This window comes from Varanus komodoensis, unplaced genomic scaffold (genome assembly GCF_004798865.1).
Source record: "Varanus komodoensis strain SLA01 unplaced genomic scaffold, ASM479886v1 scaffold7_3, whole genome shotgun sequence".
NCBI lineage: Eukaryota > Metazoa > Chordata > Lepidosauria > Squamata > Varanidae > Varanus > Varanus komodoensis.
Window position 1 is genome coordinate 16,303,517 of NW_025336480.1, and position 15,013 is coordinate 16,318,529.

Sequence of the window (15,013 nt, forward strand, 5' to 3'; positions counted from 1 at the left end):
CAGAGCTTGTACAATTTATGTCCCACATCTTCCCACACAAAGATCTCTTCAATCCATCATACCTGAGACCTCTTCTACAAGTTTCTCATCCTTGTACCAATTGATGTTTGGAATATATGTGCCATCCACTTTGCAGCGCATCTCTATGGAATCGCTCACATTCACCAAGATGTTTGACAGGTTCTGCTTCAACCTGGGGACTTCAAGAGCTAAAGGAATAACATTGAGAAAACAATTTGGTAGGCGACTAAAAGAAAAAGCCATTTCTTGAGTTCCAGAATGTGATATTGGCTCCCATAAAACAAAACAAAACAAAATGACAAAAGAAACCTAGCCTGCTTCCAGACAGTTGATTCCTAGTGCTGCCAATAAGACTTTGTACAGTTGTTCCATTTTTATTTCCTTAATGGCTTTTCTGTATTAAAAAGATGGGGAAAGTGATGGGACAATGTTATTTGGACCTCCCATGTAAACATTCATAAAGGAGGCAAGGCAATGGATAAACTCCTTGTTTATCCTTTATAAAACTCCTTGTCTAGAAGCACTCCAGGTAGAAGTGGCCTAATGTGATAAAGATCTTAGTTTTCCCTCTCAAAGTCAATGTAAATATTACATTCCCAAATGCTTCACAGTAGTTAAGCTACTAGGAATTGTCTACAGTGAGACAGCTGTGTACTCACTCCATTCCCTTGTCCCTGCTGAAAGTGTGAATTTTCTTTGCCAAGGCTAATTGTTAGCAGCACTAACATGAACAATAGTTAGAATTAAGCAGGAGTCTCCCTTTATATTAGAACCTGTAATCCATTTCGAACTATGATCTTGGATTGTGCAGGAACTTTGTTGCTCTTAGTCGCGAAGTCGTGTCCGACCCATCGCGATCCCATGGACAACACTCCTCCAGGCCTTCCTGTCCTCCACCATCTCCCAGAGTCCACCTAGCTTACACCAACTGCCTCAGTGACTCCATCTAGCCACCTCATCCTCTGCCATCCCCTTCTTCTTTTGCCATCTATTGTTCCCAGCATTAGACTCTTCTCCAGGGAATCCTTCCTTCTCATTAGGTGGCCAAAGTATTTGAGTTTCATCTTCAGGATCTGGCCTTCTAAAGAGCAGTCAGGGTTGATCTCCTCTAGGATTGACCGGTTTGATCACCTTGCTGTCCAAGGGACTCGCAGGAGTCTCCTCCAGCACCACAATTCAAAGGCCTCAATCCTTTTGTGCTCAGCCTTCCTTATGGTCCAGCTTTCACAGTTAGACATTGCAACTGGGAAAACCATAGGCTTGACTATACGCACTTTTGTTGGCAGGGTGATGTCTCTGCTTTTTAGTATGCTGTCTAGATTTGCCATAGCTTTCCTCCCCAGGAGCAAGCGTCTTTTAATTTCTTGGCTGCAGTCCCCATCTGCAGTGATCTTGGAGCCCAAGAAAATAAAATCTGTCACTACCTCCATTTCTTCCCCATCTATTTGCCTGGAAATGAGAGGACTGGTATGCAGGAACTTGGTATACTTCTAGTCATGGTTTCCTTTAGAGATCAAGTTATTATGGATATCCAGTTAGGAATTTTAACTTTGTAATGACTCTTAAAACTTCAAACATAATATATTTGCCCCATATCCATAGAATAAAATGTTATGGCAATTAATTTTCATCAAAGAGTATTTGAAATACTAATAAGAGGTTTAGCAATATTCCTACTGTTACTAGCTGGTCTAGTAAAATAATGATAAGCTCAGTTACTGCCAATTCTAGATATTTAAAATCACAAGTCTACTTCACAAAAGCACAAGCCTTGTAGAGCAGTAATAATTTAGACATATAGCTGGGGAGCATTTAATTTGCCAACACAGCCATTTCTTCCTTGATTTTCCAGTGTTGTTACAGCTGTAAGAACTAGTCCCAACAATTATTGTTTTATCAAAAGAAAGCTGTGTTGCACATTTCTAAGAACCTTGGCTCCGCAAAGAATTGCCTTGCAGATCCATCTGCGGCACAAGAGATTATCTTCTGATCACCCCAATTTAGGATAAATCTGAGTGTCTGAATTGTGAAGCCCATGTCGCTCTGCCTTTGTTCTGGCCATCTGATCTCCTTATACATCTTTCAGTATCAAAGCAGTCCCACTGACCCACCTGATGAGCAGTTTCCCTGGAATCCTTACCATGCACAGAGATGTATTTTTTGTGGCAGTGCTTCTCACTGTTCTCCCTGTTTTGCACCTCGCACACATAGTCTCCCTCATCTTCTAGTGAGATATTCGGGATGGTAAGTGTCAAAGCAGCATAATTGGAGTTGGGTTTGAAGTGCAGCTCGCCTTGCATCTTAGTTGCATAGTGGTGGACATTTTTGCAATCCAGGACCAGTGGGTTGCCCTCCTCATCATGCAGCGTTGAGAGGTTGAGCCGGTACCACTGTAGGTTCTCATAGGTATAATTATCAGCATTGCAGCTTAGCCTGAGGTCTTGACCCTCAATGGGTTCTTCTGAAGGCTGTGACTCAATTTCAAACCCATTTGGGATGGCTACCAAAAAAGCAAGATAAGGAGACAATGTATGCTTCAGACTCTAATTGTGCATATGGGATACTATTTTATCTATGTCCTTATGGCTCTGTGCTTAAGAATTGTGCAAAGCCAATGATTTTGTATGTATTTACTTAAATAGATACACAAAAGAAGCTTCCTGAAGTCTGGACTTCAAATATTCTGGCCCCAAGGCAAGTTTTGCATTTACAGCTATGTCCAGACATAGAGAAGGATGAAAGAAGCCATCTATCCATGAATAAGATTGCAATATAAACACTTGCAAGACAAAGCTGCTACTATTATACAAGAATGACTTCACATTTATATGATGACAAACTGATGCAATACTTAAGAGAAGAGAGACAATAGGCAGCATGCTGAAAACTAAGCTCAAACTTAGATCAAGTTTCACTATCTCACTGTCAGCTCGGTTGGGTTTCAAATTGGCTCCCACTGGTAAGCAAATAAGTATTTCTACTATGAAGTGACTCTATAAAGGAAGCCATAACCTTGAATTTAGAACAGCTAAGCAGGGTTAATGTAAATCTAGATATGATACACTCTTTCCAGAAAACCAGACACCTAAATAATGCTATCAATTCATGGAGGAGGGCACTAGGGGGTGCTACTGCACCAAAAACACTGGGGAATTGTATACTCCAGCTTTTTGTAGAAGAGATTTTGGGTTTCTTCAGTTACAGCAAAGGTGAGAGGGGAACTGGACTTGTATTTTCATTTTTGCAGTTTCAGGACAGCTTTCCCCATTTTAAACTGCAGCAGTATTCAAGCTGGGTTTTAGCTATTAATAACTCAAATATTGATTCCTTCATATAAAGTTTACTACAAAAATTGCATTTTCACTACACATGGAACCAATATGAAATTCACATGGTGCAAATTCAAATCCAACATGGGCAAGTAGAGTATCGCCAAATTCAAATTTTGAAATGTCTGGTTGAAAACTCATTTTTCAGTTTATAATCTCAAATTTTTGTCATGATGTTGAAGCATGATTTTAGGTGGCAAATACATGGTCCTAGTGGCAGAATTTTGGTTGCAAAAATAAAATGTGAGTAACAAAATTAGAGTTTTGCCATTAAAATGAAAATTTATTGGCATTTGAGACTCTTTTTCTCTCTCTTTCAGTATTATTATTATATATAATAATAGAATGGAATATTATATAAATTTTACATTGAATGATCTTGAAATGGGCAAATATCTAGTTCAGCACTAGCTTTTGATATTGAATAAGCAGTATCTTCCAATGATGTCTGTTTCCTCATTCTCTGGGAAGACTACACTTGTACTAACACAGGGCTGACCGCAAGCACATAATCTCAGTAATGCTGTGATGGACACTCTTAATTCAATGGTCTCCTGTGCATGCACGTGCATGTTTACATTACTATGACTCCCTCAAATACCTATGTGTGAATTGCCAGTTTGAGCAAATGCCATGCGGAAAGATAAAGGAGTGAGCTCCTTTGCATTATGATACTCACTAGTAACATAGAAATAGATCAGCCGTTCATCACGACCCACTTTGTTGGAGGCTACACACCTGTACATGACAGAAACGTTGGCTTCTTGGATGATCATATTGCTGACCGTCTGGTTTAAAAAAAGAGAATAACAACATGAATGATAGTTAAAAGGAACGGATGCCAGACCTTTTCTGCCATTCCTTACCAACCTCCCAGGAGTCAGGATGATTCTCCAGTTAGCCTTCCCAGCCAGCTGCTCATCAGGAAGTCTGGGGTGATACTGCCAAGCATCCCCGATCATAGCCCATGCTGGCCAAGACCGATGGGAAATGTCATCCAAGCACCTGGAAGGCTCCAAATTAGGGAAAACTGCTCTAGCTGCATCTCTACCCTGTGGGAGCTGCCTAAGGAGACATTTAGTTCATACCAATTTGCTTCCAATTTAAATAGTTTCTTGTGTTGCTGGACTTTGACCAATCATTTGCTCATTGTTAAGAATTGTACAATATGATCTCCAAGCATCAGTTCCTGCTGCTGAGATGCTGCTGCTGCATTAAGAGACTCCTTTCAATATAAAGGGTTAAACAGGGGGCAGCGCCCCTTATTTATGAGCTGCCTCCTAGGGAACTCAGAGGGAAAAGGGTTTATACAAACAGAGAGAACATACTGAACCAACAGAGAATATGGGCCAGACAAATAAACGTGTGTATAAGATAAATACCATCCTTTTAAAGAGGGTGTACAGATGTAGTGCAAACGGAGTAAGCTCATTGCATTTGAAAATCCAACAAAATGCATGAAAAACAATTGGTCGGTACATGCTCTACACTGTGTCTGCTCTACTGATTTCTTCAGATCATTGGCAGGATAGATCATAGGCAAATTGTACTTGCTTAATTATAAAAGCTGTTAGCACAGCTTATAACCAGTCCAACCAAACTATTACCATATTCAACAAAATCTGCAGTACAGGCACATGTGGCATAAGCACACATTGCATCATTTAGATTCAATTTTAACTGTACTGCTGCAGATGTGCACTGAAGTTGTGTGGATGCAGAAGTGAGATATTGCTCTGGAGATCAGATAATAAGACAACTGAGGTAACTCATCCACAGCAAAAGAGGAAGCACAAGTGACTTTTCATCCTCTTCCTGTGCTTCTGACGTAGTGTTACTCCTCACCATTGAGATAATATATGGGTTCCTTTTTCATATTGCACATGAAAAGTGAAAAGATTTAACCTGTGCTGCTTCTTTTGCTACTTCTGTGCAATGATTGAAGCCAGTTTTATTAATGTTCTTGCCCAATGTTTCTCTGGAAACAAAAGGAACTGATTTAATCAATTTATATGGGCATAAGCCAATGGCCCTGCTATCTCCAAGGTGGCTCTGGGCAAGATGATCTTGGGGAAGGGGCTTTTAGGCAAGGCTGCCTTGTGCTCCCCAGAGCTGCCACTGCCACATTATTCAGCCAACGTGCACAGATGGCTCACCTTTTTCTCCTCCCTGCACTGTTCCCCTTACTTGCTTCTCTTTTCCTCCTCGCTTACCAAGCATGCTCGAAAGGAGATCCCTTCCTCCTTTCTCAAAATCAGTTGCAAGGTGCACTACTCAGCTAAGCAACAGACTCATGTGGAACTGGCTGGCAGGCTGACCTGCAACCATGGGAAAATGGAAAGCAAAGAAGGAAGGAATCTTCTTCCCTTTGCCGCTTGCTAAGGCAGAGGGGGGAGAGAAGTATCAGCTCCTACTCTTCTTTCCCCTGCTGCTTACTAAGTGATGTGGGGAAGGGAAAAGGGACTAAAACAGCTGTGCAATGCTAAACATGCTACCCATCCAAGTGCAGCAGAAAGCTTATCAAGATGCCTGGCTGAGCAACTCATTTGCTGTGCACAACTATTTTTTTTTAAAGAAGGGATTCCCTTCCTATCCCAATGCCATTTCATAAGCTGGAGGGAAGAAAGGGTGGGATGAATGCTTTGATCTTCACTCATCCCAGCACCACTTACCAGGCTGGAACCAGAATGAGAAAGCATTCCTTTTTGTCCCACATGTCAGCAAAAGGCCTAATGGACCAGCTGCGACTAGAAGCACCTGTCACCACCTTCACTTCCTAGCGTACTCCCCTTGCTCAGAGCTGTTCTCGAAACCAAGCTGGTGGCAAGCATGGCTGCGCCAGCTCAACAAGCCTTTGGCCGGACGATATACCTGCCACCTATGAACTGCCTTTTCCCCAAGGAGGATGCCACCCTCATCTCTGGGCAGCCACTTGGGGGTCCTCTGGGTTGTGGAAGGCCCAGACATTGGCCCAGAGCTCCATGGCTAAGAACGCCAGTGCCATGCACAATACACAGAAACCCAGAGACTGGGCCGCAAATGCACAATGCTATTGCAACTATGGTGATTCTATTCCGGAAAACACAGGGATGAGGGATTGTCTGGGACCACCCTGGGACAAAGAATAGAATTTATCTACATAATGTATTGATAAGATCATTGTTATCTTGCCTTTCAATCCCACACAGGGGCCCCACCTGTAATACATGCACTCTCTCTAGATAACACAAGTAATCAAAACCTGACATCATGCCTGCATTTGTTTCAACCTGAAAACTCATTCATTTATTCCTACTACTTTAATATTCCCCTACCTTTCTGGGAATAGATGGAATATGGAGTAATTCATGGTACATCTTAAATTCCCAGTGAGATTTTGCCCACTGACTCCTATGATACAGTTCAAATTTCCTCAGCTTTTAATTTTTAATTATCTGCTACAAATCAAACTAAAACAATGGTTTCAGCAAGAGAAGCCCTCTTGCCACCACAGCAGTATATACTAGCTCACTTTGAAGGCCAGAAGAAGGTCAGTCTTCTTATAACACAACACTCATAGGAATATTTATTTAGGATTGGACCCAAAATTCGCATTCCACCAGCAGAAGAATACCACCTGCCTCCCCACTGTAGTCCCCTCCCCACACCCCCTCCAACCCCCCCAGAGCAAATTCGGAGGGCGAGTGCTCAGGGGTGGGGGGCAGGACAGGGCTGCCTGGGGAGGGGAGGATGCAGATATCTTGTTCCACAAGGGGAATTCTTGTGCTGGTGGAAGAGCAGGTTGCTTACCTGTAACTGATGTTCTTCGAGTGGCCATCTGTGCAGTCACACATATGGGTTCTGCGCCTGCGCAGTGCCTTTGGCCAGAAGATTAACAGCTAATGGTTTTTGGCGGGAACTCCGCTCCCCCTCCCCCCTAGCATTATATAAGGAGCGGAGTGCCCGCCATTTTCCAGTCTTTGAAAGACCGACGTTTGTTCTTATAATAAAGTTTGTCAGTATGACAAGATAGCCAAATTCAGTAGTGGTATGACACATAGCAAAGAGATCATAGTATCGAAAGAAATAGTCGGACCACCCATGACACCAAGCGGGGTCAGAGGGTGGGTTGTGTGACTGCACAGATGGCCACTCGAAGAACATCAGTTACAGGTAAGCAACCTGCTCTTCTTCGTCGTGGCCTCTGTGCATCACACATATGGATAGAATAACAAGCTTACCCCAAATGGAGGAGGGAGGTGTCATCAGCGAAGGACAGAAGAAAGGACAGCTCTGCCAAAAGAGCAATCCTGCCTGGTACGGACATCGAGTCTATAATGTTTGGCGAAGGTACACGGGGTAGCCCAAATGGCCGCCCTGCACACATCTTCTATCGGGACCCCTGATGCAAAGGACGAAGAAGCAGCAACAGCTCTTGTAGAATGACCTCTTGGAGTAGATGGCAAGTCCAACTTAGCTAACTGATAAGACAGGACAATTGTATTTACTATCCATTTCGAAAGACATTGTGAAGTGACTGGACAGCCTCGGTCATGTTCTGAATATTTCACAAAAAGTCTATTGGAACGCCGAACAGACTCAGTCCTGGACCTATAAAAGGCTAAGCAACGATGAACATCCAGCATATGTAGAGATCGCTCTATCGGATTCGAAGGGGTCAGAAAGAATGCCGGTAAAACAATCTCCTGCTGCATGTGAAACGAAGTAGCGACTTTCGGAAGGAAAGATGGATCCAGCTGAAGAACCACTTTTTCCTTATGAAAATTTAGAAAAGGGGGGTCTACCCGAAGGGCGCAGAGTTCAGAGGATCTACGGGCTGAAGTCAACAAGGAAGGCAGTCTTCCATGAAGCAAGGCGTAGATCGATCGTCGCCATGGGTTCGAAAGGTGATCGAGTCAGCGCTTGTAAAACCACCGAAAGACTCCAGGTGGGCATTAGAGGTCTTATAGTTGGATACAGATTACTCAATCCTCCCAAAAATCTTTTAATCAGAGGTTGAGCAAAAATGGAGAGACCATGTATAGTTCCCCGGTAATGTGAAATCGCTGCTGTATAAACTTTTATGGACGAAGGTTTGAGTCCAGACTGATGCAATTCAAAGAGAAACTGAAGTATCTGTGAAACAGAAGCTGAGGGGGCCGGAAACGAGTGTAAATTGGCAAAGTTAGAGAATCTCTGCCATTTTGCCACGTACGACTTCCTAGTAGATGGTCATAGCGCAGATTCGAGAATATACTGTAGGTCTGGATGTAGACTCTGCTGAGCAGGAATGGCCGGGACGGTTGGTGGTGTTGATACCGATGTATCGCAGCTGGTCATCGTATCCTCCATGCAGTCAGTTTCAGTGACAGCAAGTCTGGGTGGGTGGCGGATCGTGCCCTCCCTCTGGGTAATGAGATAAGGAAGAAGAGGGAATTGGAGAAATTCCTCTTGGGAGAAGTGAAGGAGAGTTGAGAACCATGGTTGGTGTGGCCACCAGGGGGTGATCAGTATCCCTGTGGCCCCTTTGTGAATGATCTTTGCCAACACTCTCATGATGAGTGGGATCGGAGGGGAAGCATAAAAAGTCATATTTGTCCAGGGGATCATGAAAGTGTCCCCGAGCGAGTCCTGACCCATCCCCGCTCTGGAACAATAGGCCGTGCATGCCCTGTTCTGTTGTGTGGCAAACAGGTCGATGTCTGGCTGGCCCCATCGGTGAAATAGCATGTCGCGAATCCGATGGTCTAGCTCCCATTCGTGTGACCACAACATATGTCTGCTCAAGAGATCCGCGTCTGTATTTTCTGTGCCCGCAAGGTGAACTGCTAGAAGAGTGATACCTCTCGGTATGCACCAGTCCCAAATCTGCATGGCCAGGTGGGCTAGTTTCCGGGATCGGGTTCCCCCTTGTTTGTTCAAATAAAAGACCGTCGCCATGTTGTCTGAGGTCACCTGGACGACCTGGTGTAGAAGCACATCCTCGAATGATTGCAGGGCTTTGAAAATGGCAAGAAGTTCCAGAAAATTGATATGATTCCTGCAATCCCGGTGACTCCATATCTCCTGGGTACGTAGATCAGAGCAAATTGCTCCCCATCTCAGCAGGGACGCATCGGTGCCGAGGGTTACTGTAGGGTTCTGGGGTCGAAACGGAGCGCCTACAGTCAGATTGGCTGGGTCTATCCACCATAACAGGGACTGAAGAACGGAAGCCGGGAGTCGAATCCGTTTGGTAGGTGGATCTGTCTGTGGTCGAAACATTCCATTGAAGAACAGTTGAAGGGGACGTAGCCTGAGTTTGGCATGCGGAACCACAGTGATGGAAGCAGACATGTGTCCCAACAGGCTCTGAATAGACCGGGCGGGGACGGTTCTTGCTTGTCGAATCCGAGCAATGCACTGAGCAATCTCATGCCGTCTGTCCCGAGGAAGGAAGGCTCTTGCCAACATCAAATTCAGTAGGGAGAAGGGAAGATTTCTGTTGATTAAAACAGAGTCCGAGATCGTGCAATAGAGCACATGTAAACTCAACAGCAGACGAAAGTCCTGCTTCTGTGTCGGAGACCAGCAACCAATCATCAAAGTACGGGTATATCCGAATTCCACGTAATCGAAGGTGTGCACAAACAGGAGCCATACACTTTGTAAAAATCCATGGTGCAGTGGCTAATCCAAACGGTAGCACATTGAATTCGAAGATTTCAGAGTCCACCGTAAAACGAAGAAAACGCCTATAACTTGGATGTATTGAAATATGAAAATAGGCATCCTTCAGATCCAATGAGGCGAACCAATCCCCTCTTCCCAGCAATGGGAGAATATTTTTAAGTGTGGTCATCCGAAACTTCTTTGGTGTTATGAATCTATTGAGAGCTCTCAAGTCCAATATTGGTCTGAGACCCCCATCTCGTTTCGGGACCGTAAAATATCTGGAATAGAACCCGTGGAATCCCTCCGATAATGACAGGCGACGAATAGCTCCTTTAGCAAGGAGTTGGTGAATCTCGTCTAACAGTACCAAGGAAGTCGGAGTATAGCGGATAGGATTTGGTGATGGCACAACGTCGAATTCGATTCCATATCCGTGCTGAATGATAGATAACACCCACCCATCAGATGTGATGGACTCCCAAATGGAGAGCCGACTCTTCAGTTGATCCCCAAATTAGAAGGGGGAGGATAGAGTTGGAATGAGAGGAGAGGTTCGCTCGTCGCATCAGCGCTGTCGCCTGTCTGTATCAGAGCGGCAGTGGCCCTATTGGAAGCACTGGGGTGGTTGTTGCCTGCGACGCTGCTGACATTGATGCGGTTGCTGTTGCCGAGGCGGAAATTGTTGATGGTACTGTGGACGTGACCATGACCACTTACATTGGGGTAGAGATTGCAATTCCATACGACGGGCCATCATCCTTGATTCATGGATTTTCTTCAATTTGCTATCCGTCCTCGCGTGGAAGAGACTGGAACCATCGAACGGCATCTCCTCAATTCTTCGCTTCATCTCATCCGGAAAATTGCAATTATGCAACCAGGCGTGTCTGCGGAGGGAAATGGCACCGACCAGCGACCTCAAATCAGAGTCCACGTGGTGCCTCGCGGTGGAAAGCTGTTGCACCGCCACTTGCATAGCTTCCTTAACAAAAGTCTTAGCAAGTTCGCCCTGGTTTCCCGGGAGGGTATCGATGATGGCGTCTAGGCGTTGCATAAGGAAATATTGGTAACGTGCCAGGGTTGCCTCATAATTAGAAATTCGTAAACCAAGGCCCGAAGCTGCGTATACCCGGTGGGCGAGGGAATCAACCTTTCTGCCCTCTTGTCACGAGGCGAGGTGTGTCCATGGGCTTCCCGACCCTGCGAGGATTCTACAACAACCGAATTCGGCTTGGGGTGACGGAGAAGAAACGGGATGTCCTCTTCCCACACCCGATACATGGACTCGTATTTACGAGAAGTCGGTTGTGGGTGAGCTGGGAGGTCCCATGGCTGGGTCACTGCCTGTCGTAAGGTCATAATAAATGGCAAGGCAATAGATGTGGATCGTGCGCCCCTGACCACATCATAAAAACTATCAGTGCTCGGTCCCGGCTGTTGGTGGGCTTCTATATCGAGCGATCTCACTAGCCTGGCCATCAGATTGTTAAACGATATATACGGTTCCTTGGGCGACCCTGGGCCCTGAGAAGCAACCGCTGCATCCGGAGAGGTCGAGTCAGCCTCAGGCTCGTCGGATTCCATCCAGTAGGGGGGTCGTACACTGGAAGAAGAATCTCCTGGTGACTCTGATCTGCCACTTTCTTTAGATGGGGCCCTCGGGGCGTCTCTGGGAGTTGAATGGAAACGTTCCCGAGGTGCTGGTGGTGAAGATTGTCCCCTGGAGGTCGGATAATAGGCTACGGAGTGGTATGCTTCCCGTCTCGGAGTGGAGGAGTACCTGGAGTGGTACCAATCATCAGACCTCGCATCCGAGGAATGACTCCTACGGCTTCTCGGAGGAGAGATGGCGATCTCAGTATCCATCGGGATTGGAGGCATCGGGGTTGGTGATCGAGCTCTAGGTGGAGAATCTCGTATTTCCCCATCAGAGATGGAACCACGCCTTGAATCCAGAATGGGTTTGGCTGTCGGTGCGGTGAACCCGGTGGGGTAACCCTCATAGCCACCTGGATGGTCAGGACCAAGGGGGTCGGTTCCGAAGCAGGGATCGGAATTGAGGAAGAGGCAGAGCCCGGGTGGTGTTTTGCCTGCTCGGGGTTTTTCGGCTTCTTAACCGGCTTGCCCATCTTATCTTTCTTGGCCTTCTTATGCACAGGATATTTATCTGAGTTGCTGTGCTTTCTTTTTTCCTTTTGTTTCCTTGGCAGGGAAACAGACTGGTCGGCCATGGTATGAGTGCCTTCTTCAGAAGGGCGTGAGGGCGGAGCAATGGAGGAAGAGGCCGGGCGTTGCGGCAGGTCAGCCGAAGTTGGACGGCCTTCGGGTGGGGCCACAACAATGAAAGGCTTAGCCACCAGCCGGTCCGATTGGAGGAGAGCCTGGTCCCATAAGAGTTTGCAGAGGTTCTTCCTGTTCTTCCTCGCCTGTTTAGAGAAGGCCAAACAATGGCCGCACTTATCGGTTCTGTGCCCTTCCCCCAAACAAAGGAGGCACAGATCATGCGGGTCCGTGGTGGGCATTTTGGAGCCGCATTTTCCGCACTTGCGGAACGCTGCCCGTTGCGCCATCGTAGAAGGAATAAAAAAGGAGATAGGAAAGCGGAAAAGTAATATTTTTGGGGTTTTTTTTATAGGAACAATAAAGAGGAAAAAATGGTGCAAAGTTAAGAAGAAATATAAGTGAAGTACTAACAACAAGAACAAGGGATACAAACTTGGTAGGAAAAAGGAGAGATTTTCGAACGAGCAAGAAGGTAAGTAATAATCTTAGCAAAAGCGAAGCGGCATGAGGCACAACGAATGGCGGTCGCAAAGACTGGAAAATGGCAGACATCCGCTCCTTATATAATGCTAGGGGGGAGGGGGAGGGGAGTTCCCGCCAAAAACCATTAACTGTTAATCTTCCGACCGAAGGCACTGCGCAGGCACAGGCGCAGAACCCATATGTGTGATGCACAGAGGCCACAACGAAGAACAAGGTTTGTGAAGCAAAGCCTTATTAATTAATTAATTAATTTAATTGACCATGTAGTTCAGTGGGTGACTCTGGGCCAGTTACTTGCTCTCAGCCTAACTACCTCACAGGGTTGAATTTGTGAGGATAAAATGAAGCTATGTAAGCCACCTTGGATTCCGCACAAGAGAAAAAAAGACAGGATATAAATTCAATGAAATAATGATAAATGCCTTTTTGGTAAGTGTGCCCAAAATGGTGAACAATAAAATGAATAGCCTCCCAAATCAGTAACACATAATGAAAGGCAACACAGCTCTGAGGGTCATTCAAAGAAGAAAAAAAAAAACTGGTGGAGAAACTTTAGAAAGGAATGGATGCAAAATGCCTATCCCAAGTGGCACTGGCCTGTTAGGAGGCTCTGAAAGCAGTCTGTCCCTTGCTGCAAACCATTAGCCCAGGTTGAACCCGAACAACAAGAAGCATGTTTCTTTCCTTCCTATTATCCTTTTTGGCTCTTCTGCGAGGAACTCCCTGACAGTGGCAATGGAACGGGAAGTGGTTTTTAAGGGGCGTATGAAAACAGGCAGTGACTTCAGGAAACGGGAACCATTTGTTTTTCTTCAGCCTGCATCACTATTATGTGCATGTGTTTGGTAACTGACATTGTCACCTAGAACAGGAAGCTAGTCATAGAAAAGCTCACATGATTCTGACATTTATATTTACCAGGGAGGATGAAAAGAAACTGCTTTTAAATGCTGGCTGATCTTTGGCAGGACTATGTATCAGGAGAGAGAAGGTGCCTTTCAGAAGGAAATACAGTGTAAGATTCTCACACATCAGAGTGACACCTGACAGACTTTAATTCACATATTTGTCCTGGCATCATGTTTAGGGCCAAGCTAAGAGAGACAAAAGCAGACTGGTAAGTTAAAGTCAGGATTGTGGCTAAATCAATATGAAGTAGGGTGGAAAGGTGGATGGGGAGCAAATTTCAAGCACTGCATAGGCAGGAGAGATGAGAGAGCCAAGCTGCGTTTCCACCCCTTAAATGTTTTGCCTCCACTGTTTTTCCACTCAGAGGTGTTCTGAGAAGGGAAATGTTGCAGATATTTCTGATTCAAATATGTTTCTCGTATCCCGTCTGATGGAATGGCCTTTGGAATGCTGCCTGCACATTCATGACAGGAAAATGTTTCCGAGGAGTGCATCATTTGCTTATGAGTCTACTTGTGGAATTGTTTTTGAATAACTTCTTCACACAGTACTTTCTAATCTAATGTTGATCCTTTAAATTACTATTCTGCATTCAGATACAAGTCAAATTTCACTCAATATTGCCAGCAACTTGTAAGTAACTACATTAATTTGTGTCTCCCTTTACCCATCCCAAGAATTCCACTGCAAATTTGCCCGAGTGTCTGTCTTCTGGCTGCTCTGCATGCCTAAGCCAGGCCAGGATAACTTGTCAAATGACAGTTCTGCATCTGTGCAGCTCTCCAACCCTGTGTGTCAAATGCTGACACCCACAGCGGCTCTGGGAGAGGCTGTAAAGGCAGGCTATGAATGCAATGTAGTACTAAAACTTCTTCTTACATATGCCGACAAGATGCGGCTGAGTCCTGGGTAGCAGCCCAGAAAGCTCCAGCATCCAGCCCTTCAGTTTGGTCCTGCCAGCCGCTGAAGCAACACCTTATCTCAGCTTCTAGTGTCTTGAGCCCTTACTTCCCCAGCCTTGCCTTGTGAAGGAACTATTGTGCTACTGGCCTTTAGCCCTTTGCCTGATTCTGCTTCTTCTGCAGAAGATTCTTCTGTTTCTGTGTTTGTATCTGACTACTTGCCTATTTGTGCCTTGACTGCTGCTCAGGCGTTCCTCTTGGAACATGCCCTCTTGCCTGCTAATTCAGTGCTTGACAATTTGCCTGTTTACTTTCTTGCCATTGGATTTACCCCTCAATTGGTTTAAAGTGGAGCCTGACCCGGCCTACATGGATGGAGTGCCCATCTCATAGGTTTGTTGTGTTCTTACCCTTTGAATAACATAGTGCTCAACAGATCCTTAGCTTCGTAAT

General features: G+C 45.4%; 1 protein-coding gene across 2 annotated transcripts in view; it reads right to left on the minus strand.

The window, feature by feature from the left end:
• FLT4 (fms related receptor tyrosine kinase 4) overlaps positions 1 to 15,013 on the minus strand; it is a 120,720-nt gene that overhangs the window by 29,877 nt on the left and 75,830 nt on the right. For both annotated transcript variants that reach the window (XM_044454113.1, XM_044454112.1), the window contains exons 12-14: positions 4,030 to 4,138; positions 2,162 to 2,521; positions 63 to 209 (exon numbers count right to left, since the gene is read on the minus strand). In XM_044454113.1, the coding sequence (XP_044310048.1) occupies positions 63 to 209; positions 2,162 to 2,521; positions 4,030 to 4,138 (616 nt within the window). The remainder of the gene's footprint in view (positions 1 to 62; positions 210 to 2,161; positions 2,522 to 4,029; positions 4,139 to 15,013) is intronic.